This window comes from Lissotriton helveticus, chromosome 1_1 (assembly GCF_964261635.1).
Source record: "Lissotriton helveticus chromosome 1_1, aLisHel1.1, whole genome shotgun sequence".
NCBI lineage: Eukaryota > Metazoa > Chordata > Amphibia > Caudata > Salamandridae > Lissotriton > Lissotriton helveticus.
This window is the reverse complement of record NC_136057.1, coordinates 1,416,542,014-1,416,562,551: the sequence shown is the minus strand read 5'-3', so window position 1 is coordinate 1,416,562,551 and position 20,538 is coordinate 1,416,542,014. Positions and strand designations below refer to the sequence as shown.

At 44.8% G+C, this 20,538-nt stretch overlaps 1 protein-coding gene across 1 annotated transcript in view; it reads left to right on the top strand.

The window, feature by feature from the left end:
* LOC144764134 (potassium channel subfamily T member 2-like) overlaps positions 1-20,213 on the top strand; it is a gene marked incomplete at its 5' end in the record, with an annotated part of 1,271,238 nt that extends 1,251,025 nt beyond the window's left edge. Inside the window, one exon of the mRNA XM_078650285.1 lies at positions 20,087-20,213. Coding sequence (XP_078506411.1) covers positions 20,087-20,204 — 118 coding nt within the window. The remainder of the gene's footprint in view (positions 1-20,086) is intronic.
* Positions 20,214-20,538: the final 325 nt, after the last annotated feature.

Here is a 20,538-nt window from a genome sequence, read left to right as displayed (position 1 = left end):
AGGAGGGGAATTTCGCTAGCGCTCATGTGGTTAATGAGCCCTTTTTTTCTGAAGACGAGAATTCCCCACTAGACTGCTTTATTCCTGATGACCGATGGATAGCTCACTTCGAGAAGATCTATGGGATGCAGATGAAAGAGAGTTCGCAAGAGGTGTCCTTGAAACTAGAATCAGCCCCCACAGTGTTCTTTCAGGAGTCAGAGGTGGTTAGAGCTATTGAGGAGACTAGGAAAAATAAGGCGCCAGGGCCAGATGGGGTCCCTGCGGACCTATTTAAAAGCTTTCCCAGATTTTGGGCCAGGGTATTGACAAACGTCTTCAATGCCTCAGGTACAAATTTATCCCCTGTATCCTGGTCCAAATTTATTATAATACTGGTTTTTAAAAAGGGACAAAGAGAGGACCCAGCCTGTTATAGGCCTATCTCCCTGATAGATTCCACCGTGAAAATTTTAGGCAGAGTAATTTTGTTGAGGCTGACGGACTTCCTTGAAGGGAGAGGGATCATATCAAATGTCCAGTATGGTTTTAGAACTAAAAGAAGCACATTAAACCAATGTCTTAACCTGCAGCTCCTTATTAACAAATACACCATAGCTAAAAAGGGCTCCCTTTATTTGGGGTTCATGGACCTCTCAACGGTATTCGACCTGGTAAACAGGTCGAAGCTGTGGCAAATTTTATTGAATATGGGTATTGACCACGCTTTAGTGAAATTCCTTGCGGACCTCCACAGTGGATTGATAGCCTCAATCCGAGTAACCCAGGATAGGAGATGCACAAGGTATTTTAACTCAGAAAGAGGGGTTAGGCAGGGGTGCATATTGGCACCCCTGCTTTTCACGCTTTATATAAATGCATTAGAACCTGCTTTGAAGGGAGCTACATTAGACGTCCCGCGTGTAGGTGAAAATACATTACCAGTTCTCCTCTACGCGGATGACGCGGTTTTACTGGCCCGCACTGCTGTTGGATCTTAATAAATTGCTGGACACATTCCGCAAATTTATGGAATCTTTAGACCTGAACATAAATGCTAGTAAATCACACGTAATGATAGTGGGGGAACAAAGTAGAAAGAAAAAAATGATATCTTTCTCTTGTGGGAGAGATGAGGTTAAAAGGGTCCCTATTTTCACCTACCTAGGGCTCCTTTTTGATGAAAAGGGGTCCTGGGCCCTCAAATAAAATATAAAAGAAATGTTTTTGCCAGATCCACCTCAGCCCTTATGGGCTTCTCCAAACGCTTGGGGGCCAGACCTATGGAAGCTATTCTGAAGGTATATAAGGCCAAGTGCCTAGCAATAGCTACGTATGGTGCAGAGATTTGGGGGTATAGTTTACAGGAACATCAAATTCAAGTGGTAGAAAATCTATTTCTAAGAACACTTTTGTCTGTACCTCAGTCCACCCCCACCTTTTCGATCCATGCTGAGATGGGGCTGGGATACGTTGCTGACACATTGAAAATAGCCCGCTAATATTCTGGCTTAAGACATGGCTTATCCAGGAGATCTCATTGAACCATATGATCTTGAAAGATTGCTTAGCTCTAGATAAGGCTGGTAAAATCCCATGGCTAGCGTACATTGAATCCTCCTTCAAAAGACTTGGTCGTCCAGGGCTTTTTTTGGCCCCGGAAACTATCCAGAAAGTATATGTAGCTCTGATTAAAATTGCCATGTTAAACCTTCTATCATCGGAAAGGGAGGAATTAGAGCTGAAAAAATCTATGGTAAGAGCGAACTATGGTCTAGTGAGCTCCCCTGGAATTGAGCCCTATTTGAAGTTAGTTACACGCCCTCTCCATCTGCACCTGCTAACCAGATTCCGTTTTAACATAATCCACCTTACACTTGGAGATTTTCCAAAATGGGGAACCCCAGACAATACAGAGCTTTGTAAGTGTGACAACATTTCATTACAAGATACTCTGCATTTTGTTATGTTCTGCGAGTTTTACGCAGACATCAGGAAAAAATACTTGCTACCAGTGCTAAGGGGAGCAGGGTGGGTGCAGGTCAGGCCGGGACTTATTTATTTACAATTATTGAGCATTCCACTGATTACTTTTCATGTTGCAAATTTTTTAGTGGCAGCTGCGCGGATCAATAAGAGAAAGAAAAGATTAGGCCCTATGGGGGTTGAAGCTTGAATATGAATGAAGGCGTGGTTTATTTTAAGCGTACTGTACATGGTCCTGCTTGTTATTTTTATGCTTAGCATTTTGCTAGACTTTTATTGAAATTTTAATGCTCATTCACGAATGAATTTTTTTACTGTATTAGTTGTTTCTGTACTGAAGCACTACGAAAATTGTATGTTAATGAATTCAAGGAAGTGCCTATTATTTTAGCTCTGGATTTTTACAGTTGTTGTGATTATTGTATCTGTGCCTTTTTATGATTTTAAGATATCGAATAAAAGTATATGACTGACTCTATCTCACTCCCTCTCTCTGTTACTCCCTCTTTTACTTTTTTACTTTCTCCCTATCTTTATAGCCAACCTCTTTTCCTAATCATGCCCTAGTTGCCCCTTTGACTCTCTCATTCTCTATTACTCTTGCCTGCTCTTTCTCTTTCCCTTTTTCTGTCTCCCCTCCTCTTTGTCTATAACTTGTCTATGCCTGGTAACCTGCTTCTCTCTCTCTTATTATATATATTTTCATGACTTTCACCTTCAGACCCTCTATATACATTAGTCTCTCTTGTTTGTTTACCCATTGTCTTGTTATATCTTTTTATATCTCTCTCTTTCATTCTCCCATTTCCTTGCTCTCTCTCTCGAGTGTTTGTGCGCAGGCACATTATTCCAGGCCCTGGCTGTCCCCTTGCCCTTTTTCTTTCTTTTCTTCTTTCTTTGTCAGTCTCTCTACTTTGTGCCAAATCAAATCAAATCAAAAGTACTTTATTTAGCTTTTTTATTAAAAAACATAAAAGTCTGAGTTACAACGTTACAGGAGGCTCCATCCATAAATGTCATTGATCAATGGTTACCATTCATTAAAAATACATTCAGAAAGAGACATAAAATACGTATTCACATGGTAAATAAAAATAAAACATGATCACGCTTTCAAGCCTTAATCAACGTAGAATTTACTCGCAACTAGATCTAGGCCTAACTGCAGCCTTTAAAAAGCTATGAGTGTGCCATAAAGTGGACCCTGAGAGCATACTAGAAAGGGCAAAGCAGGGCGCACTTGCTTAATATTTGCTTGTTTTAAAACAGGGATTAAAAAGTTTTTCCTCTGCACCTCATAGTTACTACAAAACATTAAAAAATGAGTCATATCCTGAGGGGATTTGCCATCACAACCACACGGCAACAGCGTCTCATCTTTTCTACTCCCATGTGGGTGGGCGATGAGAAGATTGAATGAATCAAAACGGAATCTTGTTAGTTAAAAATAATCATACATGTTAGGAAGCCCTAGGAGATACAGTTCTGTTGTATATACGGTTTTAAGGATGATATATTTACGTACACTGGGCTTCATTAACTCACTCTCTTCCCATTTCACCAGCCGCTGTCTAAAGAAAGTCTCCTTGGCCCAAGGAAGAGCTTCTCTTTTCATTGAATCCGGGTTACCATAGAGATCAGCCCTACCAAGAGTCCTATACCCATCCCGGATATATTTTAACCAAGGAATATAGTGGGCATGGTCCAGAGCCATACAATGCCTTAGGATCTTTTTGTTCAGGGCAGTCCCCTTGTTCAGACAGACTTTGAGCCAATAAATCAGGGGGCAGAACAGCTTGTCAGTCAGGTAAGACATACCCAGTTCTTTATGTATGGTGAATGAGGGAGTTCCCTGTGGAACACATAGGAGACATCTCAGGAACCCGGTTTCAGCTCTTTGTAGCTCCTCGTGTGATGTATAGCCCCAAATTTTCACTACAATAAGATACCTAAGTTAAACATTTTGCTCTATAGATCTCCAAAAGTGCACCTAAGGGTTTATTGCCTAGCCGTGAGGCAAAATTAAAGATTGCCGCAATACCCCTTAAAAAATCCCCTTTCTTTTTACTTCTCAAGGGGCCCCAGTTAAGTTTGCCATCCAACATAACCCCCAGGTACAAGAAGGCGCTAGTCTTAGGGACTGGGATAGCCCGACCCTAAAATTGAAATCCATTTTTAAATTTGGCCCCACCTGCATCCAGTATGACTTGGAGTTGTTGACCAACATGTTCTGGTCCTCCATAAACTTTACAAAGGAGTTAAGTAAAATTTACAAACCCCTCGCGGTCTGGGCCATAAGGACCGCGTCATCTGCATATAGTAATAGGGGCAAACCCCACCGTCCCACCTGGGGGAAGTCTGCCCGTGTGTCAACTAAACCCTTCTCCAAGCTGATAATATATAAATCAAATAAAAAGGGGGCCAAAATACATCCCTGTCGGACCCCTCTGCGGACTGGAAATTGACGAGTAACCTTACAGTCTCTCGTATTCCGTACCTCGTTTTTGGTGTCCCTTAGAAGCTCTTGTAAGAGTAAGACGATGTCTTTATCTACACCCATGCAGAATGGGTTTCCCATAACTTATTTCTATTTACACGATCAAAAGCCGAGGACAAGTCCATGAAGGCCAGGTATATCCTGCCTGATCGAGCGACGGAATATTTATTGGCAATCATGTATAAATTCAGACATTGGTCGACTGTTGACCTTCCTGGATGATAACCGTATTGGCTATCAGTTAAAAAGTTGTTATTCTTTGCCCAAACAGATAACCTATCCAACAGGATGCGTCCCACCACTTTAACAAAAGAGTCGAGTAGCGATATGGGCCTATAACAGAGGGTACTGTCCCTATTTCCCTTTTTAAAAAGTGGTACAATGGTGGAACATCCCTAATTGCTGCATTTATGACGGTGGTAAGGACAGGTACCCAGAATTGCGGGTTGGATATGTTAAGGTCCGGGGGGATACCATCAGGTCCTGGTGCCTTGTTCCTAGATAATCCTGCAATAACGTTGCTGAATTCATCTGCTGTGATAACAAGGGCCGACTTCCCTCCGCCACTGGAGATACTGGCGTCCCGTGGGCTTCTAAACATTTCTTATAAATGACTCACCCATTCCTCTTCCGTGATGTGTGCGTCAAGAGCCTGTGCGAGTTCCCCAGACAAAAAAGGGAAGTTGACAATGCTCCAAAACTGGGTACTATTTTTCAGGTGACAGGCCTCGGTGAGTTTACTCCATGCCTTATCCTTGAGCTCAAGAAACACCAAAGGGCATTGCCTTTACTCAGTAAGGCTGAGTCATTATAACAACAAAATGTAACAATTGCCAGTACTTAGCAAAACTCCCAAAAACTTTTTGTTAGCCTAACCATATGAATAAAACATATAGGTCCGCTTTTTAATTACACCATGTAAATGTATGTATGTATAATGTATTGCGACTTATATAGCGCACGTATCACCCGAAGGTATCAAGGCGCTTGCTTAGGGAACCCGTCCTGGTATTCCCCTGTGAGATACCCCGGCAGGGTATCCACAAGGTGAAAGCCAGGCATCCCGCCGCGAGGGGCCGTAGTGGAGATTAAGCAAGCTATTGCCCAGAGTCGCAGAGTGTGACCCCGTGAGTCGAGTAGGCACCGGAGCGAGAATTGTCGAGACCGTGGAATTTTTTTTAGCCCGAGACCCGCCGAGGCGGAGAATCGAACCCTGGTCCACGGCCGATCTCAGCTTCCGGGTCTGCCGCCTCTAACCACTGAGCCACGCTTCTCCACCACCATCAGTTGTTTTATTTGACAAACTCACTTAGAAAACACTTTATCAATAATGCTTTACATGTGTTTCAAAAATGAATCCAAAACAGAGGGAAAAGCTATATATAACAAACTACACTACATCATATACGACACCAGCAGACAATCAATGCAACCCATCACACATACTTCATACAGATTTGGCCAGACACTAACAACAACCACTTACACCATCCAAACAACACACCAGTGTTTCTTCAGGACTCTCAAGGGAGATCAAGGAATAAATTCCTTACCTTTTCGGATACCTCATCCTCATCAGGGGCCAAAACTGATACAAGTGAGGCTAGGACAAATACTAATAGAAGAGGCAACCAACATAACCAACATCAACAACAAAATCCACCGCCTTTTTTAGGCAGAACCCAGCAAAGATCAAGGGGTCGGTCCCGGTACAACAACCAGCCGTAGGAAATGACCACCCGACGACAGTACTACAAGAACTGAAACTGTCGCCCCTTTTCAATTTATCTGATCGTGTTCTATCAGTGGCTGAAACATCAGTATTGGAAAAAGGGCTTTCATTTGTGCCTTCTAGAGGCACAGACTTTGTCAAGATGAAATTAGAGGCAATGGAGTTCTGCCGGAAAATCCGTTTAAAAACTTTTTTCAAAGAGGAAACAGATACAAATAATGAGGAAGTAACAGGCCTGAAGAGGAAATATGTTTTTTGCCCTCCGGTGAATAAAATACCAAAGGAGGTCGTAACTTTTGAGAAAACAGTTTTGTCTGGAATCATAAGAATGGAGAACAAGAGGCAATATGTCAAATTTAATCTCCCCAAGAACCAAAAGGATGCAATTTTTTCCCTAACAAAATGATACATCGCTAGTAATTAAACAAGCGGATAAGGGAGGCTCAGTTGTCCTCTGGGATATTTCTAGATATAAGGCCGAAGTAATGAGGCAGCTAGATGACATCAGTTGTTATAGAAAGATTGGAAAAGATCCCACAGTGGAAATTCAAGGCCAATTGTTTAGTATTCTCCAGAAAGGATTCGACCAGGGGATTTTAGGCCCTAAAGAATATTCATTTCTACAAAATAAAAAACAGAGAATTCCGGTTTTGTATGTCCTGCCTAAGGTACATAAGAATGATACCAACCCGCCCGGCAGGCCAATAGTGTCGGGCTGTGACTCTTTGCTGGAGCCTATTTCTAAATACATCGATTTTTTTCTAAAGCCTTTTATTCAAGAGATCCCCGCACATTTATAGGATACTACAGCATTCACCAATAGATTGTCTACAATGTATTTATTTATTTATTTATTAAAGTTTTGTATAGCGCTAGCTGGACCCGAGGGGTATCAGAGCGCTTCACAACAAGTACAGAGGCATCAGACAGACATTGAGGACGGAAAACAAGGCAAGGGGCACAGGGGCGAGTATAGTCTGTACAATAGCAGCCAAGCGCAAAACAGGGTGGAAAGTCATAAGCAAGTCAGCCGACTTTGGGGTCACAGAGATAATGGAACTTCAAAGTCCAGGTGGAGTTCTAGTATGCTCCAGATTCGTTCGAGGAAGAGGGCTTTGAGTAACTTCTTGAATTTCGGGAAGGATGCGGTCATTCTGATGTGTGGGGGGATGGAGTTCCAAATCTTGGGAGCATTACCCGCAAAGGATTTGCTAGATGTTGTGTGTTTCTGGGATTTCAGGGGAATGAGTAGGAGCGTGTTGGAGCTTCTGAGGTTTCTAGACTGACCAGCCCTTTTGAGCTTGTTGGCCAGGTATTCAGGTTTGCCTGTATGCAGGGCTTTGTGTGTGAGGCAGGCTGTACGGAAGCTGGCTCGTTGGTCAATAGGGAGCCACTTCAGATCCCTAAGAGCTGGGGTGATATGCTCATATTTGAATATGATGATACAAAGCATATGATGGTAACAATGGAGGTAGTGTCCTTATATACCCAAATTCCTCAGGAAGAGGCCCTGGCGGCATTGACATATTTTTTGGAGACAAGAGACAAACCAGCTAGAGTTCCGACAAGTTTCATTATAGAGCTAGCCAAATTCACTCTTCAGAAGAATTATTTTTCTTTCGGTTTGGAATTTTTTTACCAAACAAAGGGAGTCACCATGGGCTGTCCTTTTGCCCAAGAGCTGGCAGTGTTATTTATGGGTTTGTATGAAGACAAATTTGTTTATAACAACAACCCCTTCATTGAGTACATGTCAAAGTGGATGCGCTACATTGATGATGCTTTTTTGATTTGGTCAGGGTCACAGGACCAGCTGAATGATTTCTGATACTGGCTAAATGAAAGAACAGAAGACATTAAGTTCAGTTGCAATTTTTCTAAAAATCAGATCACTTTTCTGGATGTTCAAGTCTACCCGTCAGAAGGAAGACTGGCGACAACGTTGTACAGAAAGAAAATGGACAGGAACAAGGCGCTACATTACACGAGCAACCATCCCAAAAGTTTGAAGCAAAATCTGCCCTTTGGGCAATTGTTGAGGGTACGGCCTATATGTTTTATTCACATGGTTAGGCCAAAAAAAGAATACGGTTTTGGGAGTTTTGCTCAGTACTGGCAATTGTTACGTTTTGTTGTGATCCTTGAGCTCAGCCTTACGCCTTGCTAGTTCTGCTTTATATATCCAGTGTTATGGTCAAACCATCTCATGACTCGATCTTTCGAGTTCAAGGTCGGCGTCTTCAGCAAATCTCCAATAGAGAGCGAGATAACCAAGAAAGCTTCTAACACATCTCGCATCTTCCCGCCCAATAGTACAAATGTGAAATTCCCTCTTGCATTTAATCATGAGAGACTCGTAGAGGGAGTCAAGGGTTATATGATCCCACCTTAGCCGTCTACCTTGGTCTATTACCCTTAATGACCCCCTAGATGCTGACGTTTGGGATTTTCCAAATCTTGGCCATGTGGTCGAAGTACACAGTGGGTTGTGATCACTAAAAATGCTATCTTCAATGATAAAATCCAAAAGAAATTGGTAGAAGGGGATTGAAACAAAAATAAAATCTATGAATGTTGCACTACCCCTACCTGTAAATGTCGGATTAAGGGGGTTCCTACCTTTAACCATCCTACTCATGGACAATGTTAGATTGAACTTGTCTACTAGGGAATTAAGCATATCTCCTGCAAAGTATGTTCGACATGCATGCCGAGATACATGGGCATCCTGTTTCGGTTAAAATTCCTACTGTTGGGTCCGCTCACAGATGGATATTAAAATCTCCTGCAATCATAAGATAACCATTGTGAGGGGCATTAGCGGTCCCTTTTCTTAAACATGAGCCTATTATAGAAATGTTACAGACATCTGGGGGAGCAGACAAGGCATTATAAAAGTTCAACAGCAACACGTTGGCAGACCCCTGAGAAAAGGATAAGGCTTGCAAACAAGGATTGTCATTAGCTAACACTCTCAAACGACAAGGAACGTCCAGGGATACATAAATTACCAGCCCGCCCTTCGATCTTCCCGCGCGTGAAGGAGTGGCTGGTACAATAAGTGACTTAAAGCCCTTCAAGAAAAAGTTATTAGTGGTAGTCCACGTCTCCTGTAGGCAAATCACATGAAATCTTTTTATGTAGGTGATCCAGCTGGGGTCAGAAAACTTGCTTGCTACATTCCATGAGATAAGTTTGCAAGCCTTGCCATCCCCAGAATCTGTAGGTATAGGGCCTGGTACCAAATGATGCAAGGGTGCATGTAGGAGAGTAGGGTCTGCTTCCTATGGTTACCCCCACTTTTTGCTGTGATTCACTGGTTTTTCGCCTTTAGTATGGCTGTGGCCCTGCTAATCAGGACCCCAGCCAAGCTGTTCTCTCTCAAAGTTGATACCATGTACCTTGGGTACATACCAGATTGGTTACTGGGTTACCCTTGTGAGTCCCTGTATATGGTACCTTAGGTACCCAAAGCATAGGTTCCCCAGAGGCCTACCAGGGGCTGAAGCATGTATTATGCCACCCCTGGGAAGCCTTCCAAAATGGCTCCAAAGGTCTGCCCTTGCAGCCTGGGTAAGGTGGTGTAAGCACCCCTTACTTAGCTATAGCATACCTATATCTACCTTTACATATAGACACATATTAACCTATAAGTCACTCCTGTGGCAGGCCTTGACAATCCTGAAGGCAGAGTGCTTGGTTTTTTGTGAGAGGGTGCCCTAGCATGAGCTGAGCCCCTCTGCAGCTTTTGGAACCATCTCCTTATAGCTGTTCTATGATATAGCCATACCATATATTCTTAAGTGCATTATAATCCTCACGGTTAATGCTAACTTTGGTTTGGCTCTATCAACACATATCATGTTTGGTGTCAAACACTTTGTAATACCCCCCCCACCCCCCACACACCAGTCCTGGCGGCGGAGGTAGCATTCCACCCTTCTAGAGGGAGAAGACATGTACATACTGGTATACAAGGTCAAAGTTAAACAGAGCCCCAGCATCACAAAATTGATGCTGCTGCCACAGACACGAGTCTGACCTCCTGCTGCTGGATGAAACTCCGGCAGGGGATGCATGAACAATAGGTTTCCTGTCCAGGGAGGTGCTAGCACCTCCCCAGACAGGCTTTAGTGTATTGGGGCAGAGTGGGTTGCATTCAGTGAATGCTTTTCAGACACTGCCTGGGGCACACAAGGTGCTCCATGCATTTCCCAGTTCAAACCGGTTGCTGGGGCACTCTGCCCAAGCTCTGGCGCGAAACTGGACAAAGGGGAAGGGGTGCAACCACCCCCTCCCCAGGTGGGACCCTAGAGTTAGTATAACCCCTAAACATGCTATAAGAATAGTTTTATTTCTAGGGCTAATTCATTTATAGACCAGAGTATTTCTCTCATGGAACGTAGAGTGTCCCAAGATTTAGCTATTGCAAAAAGATCCTCCATGGGCCACCTGGCAGATGCAAGAACATCGGATCAGCCTAGGAATCCAGGACGAAGTGAAGCCTGTGGTCAAAGGTATAGCTTACCAAACACAGTCGATTTATCGGCCTCACAGCTTTCTGAATCACAATTAACTCTGGACCTAGAAAAGACCCCAGATTTAGTGATCCAAACCACCCCAGAAGAGATAAGGCAGTCAAGAGGGAGGAGAGAGGGTGCAATAAGGAAAAGAAAACAGCTGGCCCAACTACTCACAAAACCAAAAAGATTAATAAAGCTCCTAACAAGACAGGAGAGAAACGTCCTTGTACCCCGACGACAGGAGATCAGGATGTCCATACGGTGATCATATATCAAATACCACATGATATGCCGGCCCCTATTAGTACAGAAACTGTAACTGATCCACCACCAATAAACGAGGCAGATGAAAATCTTAATTTCCAACTGCTAAAAAAAATTGGGGACCTACTTAAGCTATTAATAACACCACTAGAAGTCAGACTGTCTCAAATAGAAAAAGCATTAGCTGAACTGACAATCTCTGCAAAAGCCAAGCCAAACCAAGGGGCACAAAAGATTGGGGGAGGTAAGCAGCCCTCCTCTAATCCTACTGCACAAAACAAAAAATGTGTCCCCCTAGGATCAATAGCTAAACCAATTCAAACTACAGCTGCAAAAAGTAACATAACAGAGAACCCATTAAGCAAAACCCCAAATACCACCTTAAATACTAATTTGGAACATAATAATACTGGTCCAAAGATACCAGCAACACAATGGAACAGAGGGTGGGATAGAGGACCCTCTGATGGCAGATATCCTGTTCATTTGCCACCAGAAGCTAGGCCTTTTGTAGTCGTAATGACCGGTGTACCAGAATTGGCGGATCAAAATTCAGAACCAATCTGGTCCCTAAAGAACAAGCCCCAACATTGGCTTAGTATGAATCGGCCACTTCCGCCCTATTGCTCAAGTAAGATCTTGATGGTAAGAAGAGCCCCCTGGGTAGGGCATGGCAGGAAATCAATACAGGAAGACTGCGTCCTTATTACTTTTGAAGATCCTAGAGTGGTTGACCATATTTGTTCATGGGAACACCCTAGTCTAACTGGTGGAATAGGAACAAAGCGCCTTTCTTTCTTTACCCCCCGAGATATCGTAATGGTCCTCATTATGATGGATCCTGGCACACAGTGGGCCCTCGATATCGGGGTGGAGAAAGGGAAGAGTGGGGAGGACACCACCAGAGGGATTCCTATAGAGGGCCACCATGTTGGGAGGGCTGGAGTGGTATCCCAACGATGAACAGATACAGCGGTCTTGAGTCAGTTGATTGACCACCATTGGTTGAAGACCCCCCTAGGCCCTAGTTAGCGGGCCCAGAGCTTAACCCTAAACCCCAAATAGTCGACGTTCCTAACAAGGACCCCCAAGACTTAGGCGTTGTTTTTTGGAACATCGCCGGCCTTCGCCCCAAGATCGAAGATGGGAGCGCCATGAGTTTCCTGGGAATACAACAAATTATCTGCCTCCAGGAGACATGGTCGTTGACGGAACTTCACCTCCTGGGATTTAGGACGTATTTTTCTCCAGCTTTGGCAGGAAGCGTGGGCAGGCCTAAGGGAGGTTTGAATATTTATATAGCAAAGACCATCCAGAATCTGAAAGTAACTATCGTTGAACTGTACGTACATTTCCAGCTTCTCTCCCTTTCCTTACCCAATAATGAGACCATCCTGCTTATTAATTTTTATAACAACTTAGAGGAAGGAGAATTCTTGAGGGTGGTATCTAATCTTTACGAGAAACTCTCCCATTTCAGACAGGCTAAAGGAGGCAAAGGCGCTGTATATTTCTTATGAGGGGGGGGGATTTTAATTTACATCCCTGCACCCACGATGGAAAAAACTGTGGTGGGATGGTGAATGAGCAGGACATCCCCCTCACCCACTTCACCCATACTAAGCTGGGCACAGCCATGAACGATCTATTATCAGACCTGGACCTTCTAATACTTAACAATCCGACTCCTAATACTAATCAGTTACAACCAACATACGTGGGGAGGGGATACCAATCAACAGTTGACTATATCCTCCTATCGGACGGTTTTTCAAATAGAGCCAAGCACTTTGAGGTTCTACCAAATATACTAAGTGACCATTCGGCCCATAGGATAGAACTGCATGCAATGCACCAACAATCCCTTACCCTAACGATAGCAAAAGCTCTGAGCCAGAACAAACTACATATAGCTCAGTTGAACGGGTACACTTTAAAATGGGGGAAGATAAATCCCGGGCAAATTACTGAAGAGCTGATTACATCAGCCTACCCTCACATCATAAAATGCCTAGATTTAACAGCAACAGAGGAAGAAGTTCTAAGCAACTTTTCTATAATACTAGCCACCATTAAGGGCCTCATGACAGCAAAGCCAAAAGTAGAAACATCAATTAAGAAAGGCTGGTTTAACCATAGCTGTACTCTGGCACACTCCAAGTTAAAAATCGCCCTGAATAAAGATGCTAGAGATTTACAGCTAATTGCTAGACTTAGAAAAGACTACATGTCTGTGCGTAAGCAGAGAAAGGCCGAACTAAAACAGGCTCTGTGGGACGAATTACACAAAAGTGCCTTAGATAAAAATAGTGAGGCCTTTTGGAGGGTGGTTAAGTCCCCATTCTTAGCTGATGACAACCTTCCTAAGATTGATGTGGCCATAGAAGAAGGAGTTTGGGTATCCCACTTATCTAAAATATTTCAGAAAGAATCACACATAGCAGGTCCAGATGTAACTCACCCAAAGGTCGTTTATCCTATTTCTATAGAATTTGACATCTCTGAGGTGCTTCTTGCCCTAAAAGTAAGTAAAAATGGCAAAGCACCGGGGCCCGATGGAGTCCCGGTGGACATTTTTAAATATAATGTGGACCTCTGGGCCCCTATACTTACTAGGGTATGAATGGCAGCCGCAAAAGAGGGGTTGTTGGATTCTTGGACCAAGTCCATCATGGTCCCAATATTTAAAAAGGGAGACCGCCAGGAGCCTACTTGTTATCGCCCTATCTCACTGCTGGACTCGCTGGGGAAGGTAGCTGGCAGGGTCATCATTGAGCGACTCCAGCAGTGGGTAGAGGAAAGGGGTGTTTTGTCCGACCTACAATGCGGCTTCCGGGAAGGTTCTGGCACAGTAGAACAGGCCCTAAATCTATCTATGATCCTGGGTAAATATATCCACGCAAAACAGGACAAGCTCTACATGGTGTATGTAGACTTGTCCGCCGCTTTTGATTGCGTGGCCCATTCAAAGCTCTGGTCAGTTCTGTCTCAAATGGGAGTGGATCCCCCTCTTTTAGACTTTTTGAGGGAGTTATACTCCAAAGCTTCCGCGAGTGTCCGTTTTGGTCTGAAGGGTGAGTTGTCAGCATCTTGGAGTGGAGCGTGGAGTCAGGCAAGGATGCGTCCTGGCCCCCTTTCTTTTCTCCTTGTATACAAACAGCTTGGAGGTGGAGCTCTTAAGGGGGGCTCAGGACCTCCCGCAAGCAAAACAACACCTGATTCCCGCTCTGCTCTATGCAGACGACGCCGTCATACTGGCGCGTACCCCGTGTGAACTACAGAAGGCTCTGTCCAGGTATGTGGATTATATGGGTAGTCTTGACCTTCACATCAACATTAAGAAGACCTTTGTAATGGTGGCAGGCAAAGGGAGAAAACGGCATAAGGATATATTCCTTAATAATCAAAAACTTGAAGTGACGGCCCAGTATCCTTACTTAGGTATTACAATAGACGAAAAGCTGAACTGGAAAGCAACAGTCGAGGCTAGAAAGCACTGTTTTAAGAGAGCAATAGCTGCCCTGATAACCTTCTCACAAAAATTGGGCAAAAGGTCGCCTGTGGAACTACTTAAAATCTACAATGCTAAATGTCAGACAATAGCCCTGTATGGGGCTGGCGTCTGGGAGCATGTGGATGTTGGTGCTCTACAGGTGGCAGAAAACTCTTTTTTAAGATTCCTCCTCGCAGCACCTAGACGAATTTCTACATATGCATGCCACATAGAACTAGGCATACCACATATAGAGGAGCTGGCAAAAATTCAACCATTGCTACTGTGGCGGCGTATCTGGACCTCTGACAAAAGCATGCTAACCAAAGGAATTGTGGCAGACTCAATGGCATTAGATCATTCGGCGAAAATCAGATGGCTTCTTTACATTAGAAATGTTCTCACTGATCTAGGCTTAGAGACATACTACATAACACCAGCAAAGATCAGTGAGATATCTAAGAAGGATCTGAAAGCATTGGCCTTGAGCCATTTAGATGGACTCAGGCTCGCTAGTGAAATAGGGAAAGTCTCTGTCCTCCATGCAACCATGGTTCAGACCACCATCATGATACAGCCCTACCTAACACTCGATATTAGTATTTTTGACCGATTCTTATTAACAAGATTTAGATTAAATCTTTTTCATCGGCTAGTAGCCTTTCCCACGAGGAATACTTGGGAGCCAACTTCAGGACTTTGTCCTTGCGACGATAAATCAGTGCAGTCTACCATACACACCATACTGTTTTGCAAGTTTTATCATGCCCATCGCAAATTATGGCTGCTATCTTTGTTAAAGTCGTGGGGCTTTGGACAGTGCCGCCCTGCCATGTTGCGTCTCCAGCTTTTAGAGTCTGAATCTACCTGTTATCATGTTGTCAATTTCTTGAAATGTATTTTTAAGCATAGGAATAACTTGTGAGGAATACGTTTAAAACATAGAATAATGATGTTGATGTAACGTGTAGGGATTCACTTTTAATCATCTTTTATAGTAATACAGTTTTTATTATGTAACTGATCGTTTTAACTCTGTAACAATATGGATAATGTCGCTTTTATGGATTTCTATTATGAAATACCAAATAAAGAAAATGTATTATTATTATTATAAGAATAGGACCCCAGTCCCTAGGACTTTAGATTATCCTGGACGAAACTCTGCAACATATTTCTTGGACCTTCGACATTCCATATCGACTGGAAGACGGAAGAAATCTCCCTTGTGGTCAAGGAGTGTCCACCCTGTTAAAACAGACAACAAAAGCATTTTTGCCGATCTGCATTTTCAAAGCTCCCGCTGGATCCCGAAAAATCTGCGACACAGGACATGGACTTCCAAACAACTCTGACGCTGACCTGTGCTCCCAGCAAAGCTGAGACCTGTAGCGGACACAAGAGACGTGGTACCGGAACTCCTGGACATCCTGCTTTTTTGCCACTGCACCTACTTCCCAAAGTTTCCCGAAGTTGTGCATTGGGGTATTTGAGGCCCCTGCCCGAGCACCTTTTGCATCGAAGCTCAGAGGTCTACACTTCACAAGTGTCCCGTGGACCCACTTTGTGCATTTACGCTCAAGGCCCCTTTGCGGTTCCTAGTCTGTTGGCTAGCGAGCCCCCACGAAAGGCCATCTTTGATTTCTTGACCTTTCCTGGTTGCTCCAGACGGGCTCTCACTCCTCTCCAAAGGAGGAGTCCCCCAGACCTTGCTGGTCTGAACCGAAGCCAATCTCGACATCTTGCGTGGGTTGCTGTTGCCAAGGCTTGTTGGATCAAATCTGGATTCTGGCACTGCAGCACACAACATCCTTTGTGGGACAGCTCGAATCGAGCTCCTGGTCATCATCGATGCCTCCTGGTCCTCGTGGCTGAAGAGTCAAGCTTCACCTCTTTCACCTGAAATCACCCGACATCGGCTGGCATCTTCTCCTCGCCATCCCGGTCACTGGCTAGTGACCCAGACTCTGTGCCCTCTGCTTTCAGGTTCTTCACATCTCCGATCCACTCTTGGATCCACCCGGACACTTTTCCTCTGGTCGCCTGCAACATTTCTTCGCAGCTCTCCATTGGAATTGACTACGAAACCCGACACCAAAAGACACCTATGCACCCGGCTTCAGTGGGTGAGGTAACTCGAGAACTCCGTTGCTCCCGTGGGTATTGACTCTCGAAGTGTCTAAGTCTAAAAGGGTCCCATCGTAGTTCACCTCGAGGTGCCCTTAATCTTTAAAATTGTAACTTGTTCGTTCTCCATGGAAAGTCAATGGTGTGTTTAGACACTGCACACATCCCCCGTGGGCCTCCTGCATCCTAACCTTTGGTGGTTCCAGGCCGCCCCGGCGGTTCTACAGGCCCTAGGACTGCTTTCTGACTCTCATGTGGTTCTTATAACACTATTTTAGTATATGGTTTGTGAGGCCCCTAGGGCAAAACTTATACTGTGCAACTTATCGAATGCTAATTAAGTTCCTTGTATTGTACTTTTACCTCTGACCTCATAAAGAGACCAGAGGGGTTGTGTTTAGATTAAATAGATATATATTTTTATATATACCTTGTGTGGTGTGCTTTCATTTGATCATTCAAGAGATTATAATTGGTAAAACAACTTGCTTAACTCGCCTCTAAGTCTTAGCCTGAAGGCTGCTCTCCACAGCTACCACTAGGATGGCTTTCTGTAAGGTTGACTTTACAACCTACCATCAATAAGGGTCGTTTGGACTGGTGCACGGTGCCCACTAGAATAGTGGACATCATATACCAGGCCAACTTCTCACAGTGTAGACTATGGGTTCTATACCAGAAAGTCAGTCACAAGAGTCCATTGATTCTAAAGGTGTAAAAAAGTTAGGGGTAAATCATAAGTTAACTTCTGTTGATTCAGCAGGGGTCGACAAGGATTAACCGGAAACTTCCATGAACCCACCATATTGGTCCTCAATGTACTACTGAAATATCTATAGAAGTACCCCAGCTGTAAAGCCACGATAGCTTAGCCAACCCCACCTAAGTTGGTCTGTGAGGCTGCATATAAATTATGGGGTCTGTTAAAGTTAACGATTACGCAGTCTCCACTCAAGTCTTTTGTAGATCTCCCAACCCAAGAGACTCTGCGCACCATATTTATAAATTTCTCCAACCTTAGGCCAAGAGATGTGTTGCGATTCAGCCAATGTAGAACCTTGTTCTTCAATTGCTCAAAATCTTCAACGGCACCCGTGGAGAGCACCGGAACATTACTGAGTACCTTTACATATGGTGAAGATTCTGGAGTGAGGTGTAAAGTAGGTAACTTCAGCCTCTGTCTCTACCCCGTGGGGTCTGCTATGTTGGCCTCTGAAGCAACCCCCCCCCCACTTCTCGGTGGCTCCCCCTCTAGTGATTTGGCTGGACCAGGACAGGACTGTTGGGCACTGTGGTTTCGATGCAACCACTCCTCCCAATATGTCTACCTCCCAGGAGTTTAAATCCACCAAGGGCCGGGGAGGGAGATTGGAGTTGCTTTGCCCAGATGTTAATGGTGACATATACCCACTTGGGCCTTGCTGACATGTAATACCCAGGTCTTACTGACCGTTGCGGTCACCGGGTAATCCCCCGGTGCGCCGCAAGGGTGGGGGCCGGTTTTATTACACGGCCGTTCATGCAGCATAGCTGCAAAATCGGCCCTGTAACAAAATCGGCCGAAAACCAGCCCCGGCAAAGAGCTCAGTCACACCACCAACCTCCCCCAGGGGGGCCGGACGAGCACTTTGCCGGGGCAGGTTTTGGTTCCCAGTCCGGCCCTGGTAATACCGTTAGCTTGCCCGGGATCAGTTAAAACCCCTCCAGCAGGGTTTTGAGAATCTGAATACCTAGCTCGCCGAAGCCACATTATCTCTTGCTCCATAGTGGCTAGATGTTGACAGATGGGTTCTAGTTTGCGGTTTATATTTGTCATGAAGGAGTCCATCCATCCTTCCATCATGGCCTCCATGCATTGTCCTGTCCCCTCTGCTCTTGAACGTTTTGGCTTAAGCCCTGTCGATGAGCCAATCCTTTTTACTCCAAGCCCTGCCCCTGTCCTCACTCCCGCTAGTTGGACTGTGCTCCCCGGGACCTTGTTAGATTGAGGTGGGATAGTAAGCTCACGCCCAGTAATGCTGGCTGATCCTACATTTAGGCCAAAAGCCCTATCTGACCTTGCTGGTGTTACTGGTATTGATGAGGGTACTTGGCCAGACTGGGTATCCTTGGCGAGCTGTAAACAACTACCCCCGGGTATGCAAGGACGGCTAGATACAGTGCGGGGTACTGGGTAACGAGAAAGCCAACGGGCTACCAGCTCGACTTCCTTATCTATGATCCAAGTTGCTCTTGATAAAAACACATCCATTGTTGTAATTTGTTGACCTGGAGGTTCTGCCGTTGGACCCTTACGTTTCCCCCGGCTCCCATAACAGGTTAGTCAGCAGGCAGCGTAAGAGAAGAGGTCTAAACTGTATCCAAGGTCACACCAGACAAACCAAGTAAACCTAGCACCCTTGGCAGGAGTTCAGACAGTACAAAGATACAAGAAGACACCTCCTACCTTCCTGTATCAAGGGATCTTGTTGAACATCCATGATGCTCCCCTATCGGTGCCTTTCTTTAGAGCCCCGTAAGTACCCCAAACTCACTCTAACGGGTCCCAAAGCCAAGAGGGATGGCCCAACTTGAAAGCGCCTCCTGGCGCGGACCCAGTGGTGGTGGCGGCTCCAGTCGCTTAGGGATATGGGAAATGCAGTCCCAAGCTCCTTCCTCCATAAGGTGCCTCTGAGCGGTAACAGGCTTATTTTCTTTCTGTCTCACTCTCTGTATCTCTGTTTCATGCGTTTTTTTCCATCTCTCTTTCTTCCACCCCTCTTGCTCATCTTCTTTCAAGCTATCTTTTTCATTGTCTCTTTCTCTCTTGCAGACCACAATCACATAATATATCTTTCTCTTCCCCAATTGCTCTCTGGTCCTGGTTGCCCGCTCACTCTTTCTCTATCTCGCTGTCTTTCTCTCCCAAGCCAAGTTCCCCGCTCTGACTTTCACATTTCCTCTCCCTTTCTGTTTTTCTCTCTGGTTCTCTTCTTCATTCTCTTTTCCTCTCATCTTTCTCCCTCTCACTCTCCCTATCCTCCTTTTTCTTGTTCCTTTCTGCCCATTTTCACTCCCATTCGCTCTTTCTCAAATTCTTTCTTACACATTCTCACTTCCCCTCTCTCCCACTTTCTCTTTCTCTATCACTCCCCTCTCTTTCCGTCTTAATCTCCCTCTCCCTCCATCCCCCTCTCTCCCTCGCCTCTCATCAGAATACCAAACAAATGTAACTTCGGGATAAAGAGCTGGTGGGTAAGGGGTGAGTAACGGTGTAAGGGAGATGTAAAGAATAATGAACCTTTATGCCTGTATGTATTTATATATCTTATAGGTGCAATCCTAGTTCAATGTAACCCAAAAATGACAGGTTCGAATCCCAGCTGAGCCAACTTAGCCTTTCATTATCTAAAGGCTATTGATATTCCTACCCCTCTGAATGTACTTATTAGCGCTACATAGAAAGTGCTGCTATTGTTTGACTGATTCTCTTCCTTACTTCTCAGGTATGTTATTCGTCCGGATCCACTCACTCTAGCCTCCAGTAGAAACAACAGCCGGAAGCCTAGTGTTACCCGGTCAGATGGACACTCTTACGACACAAAAGACAGCACCCATCTGTGAGCCTGGAGCATTGTAGAGGACTGTTACCTTGTGCCATGTGCACTACTCTTGCCTTTCTGCAGTAGGGACTAGAAAGGCGGGAGGGAGGAGAACCACCACTGTGAAGTACACCATTCAAAGATGGCGGCCACTGATCAACATATTCCAGCTTCTCCCCCTCCTCTCGGAAGCCACAGCTTACACTGCCAAGCGCATCCTGCCAACTCGTCCTTTCCCTGACTGTTTGAGCACGTCTACCCAGATGCACAGGGTAGCAGCAGTTTCATGGCTGCTGACAAAACCTGCTCTACACAAAGGATGATCTGGAGGCTGGAGTTGCACCTGGAACCTTACA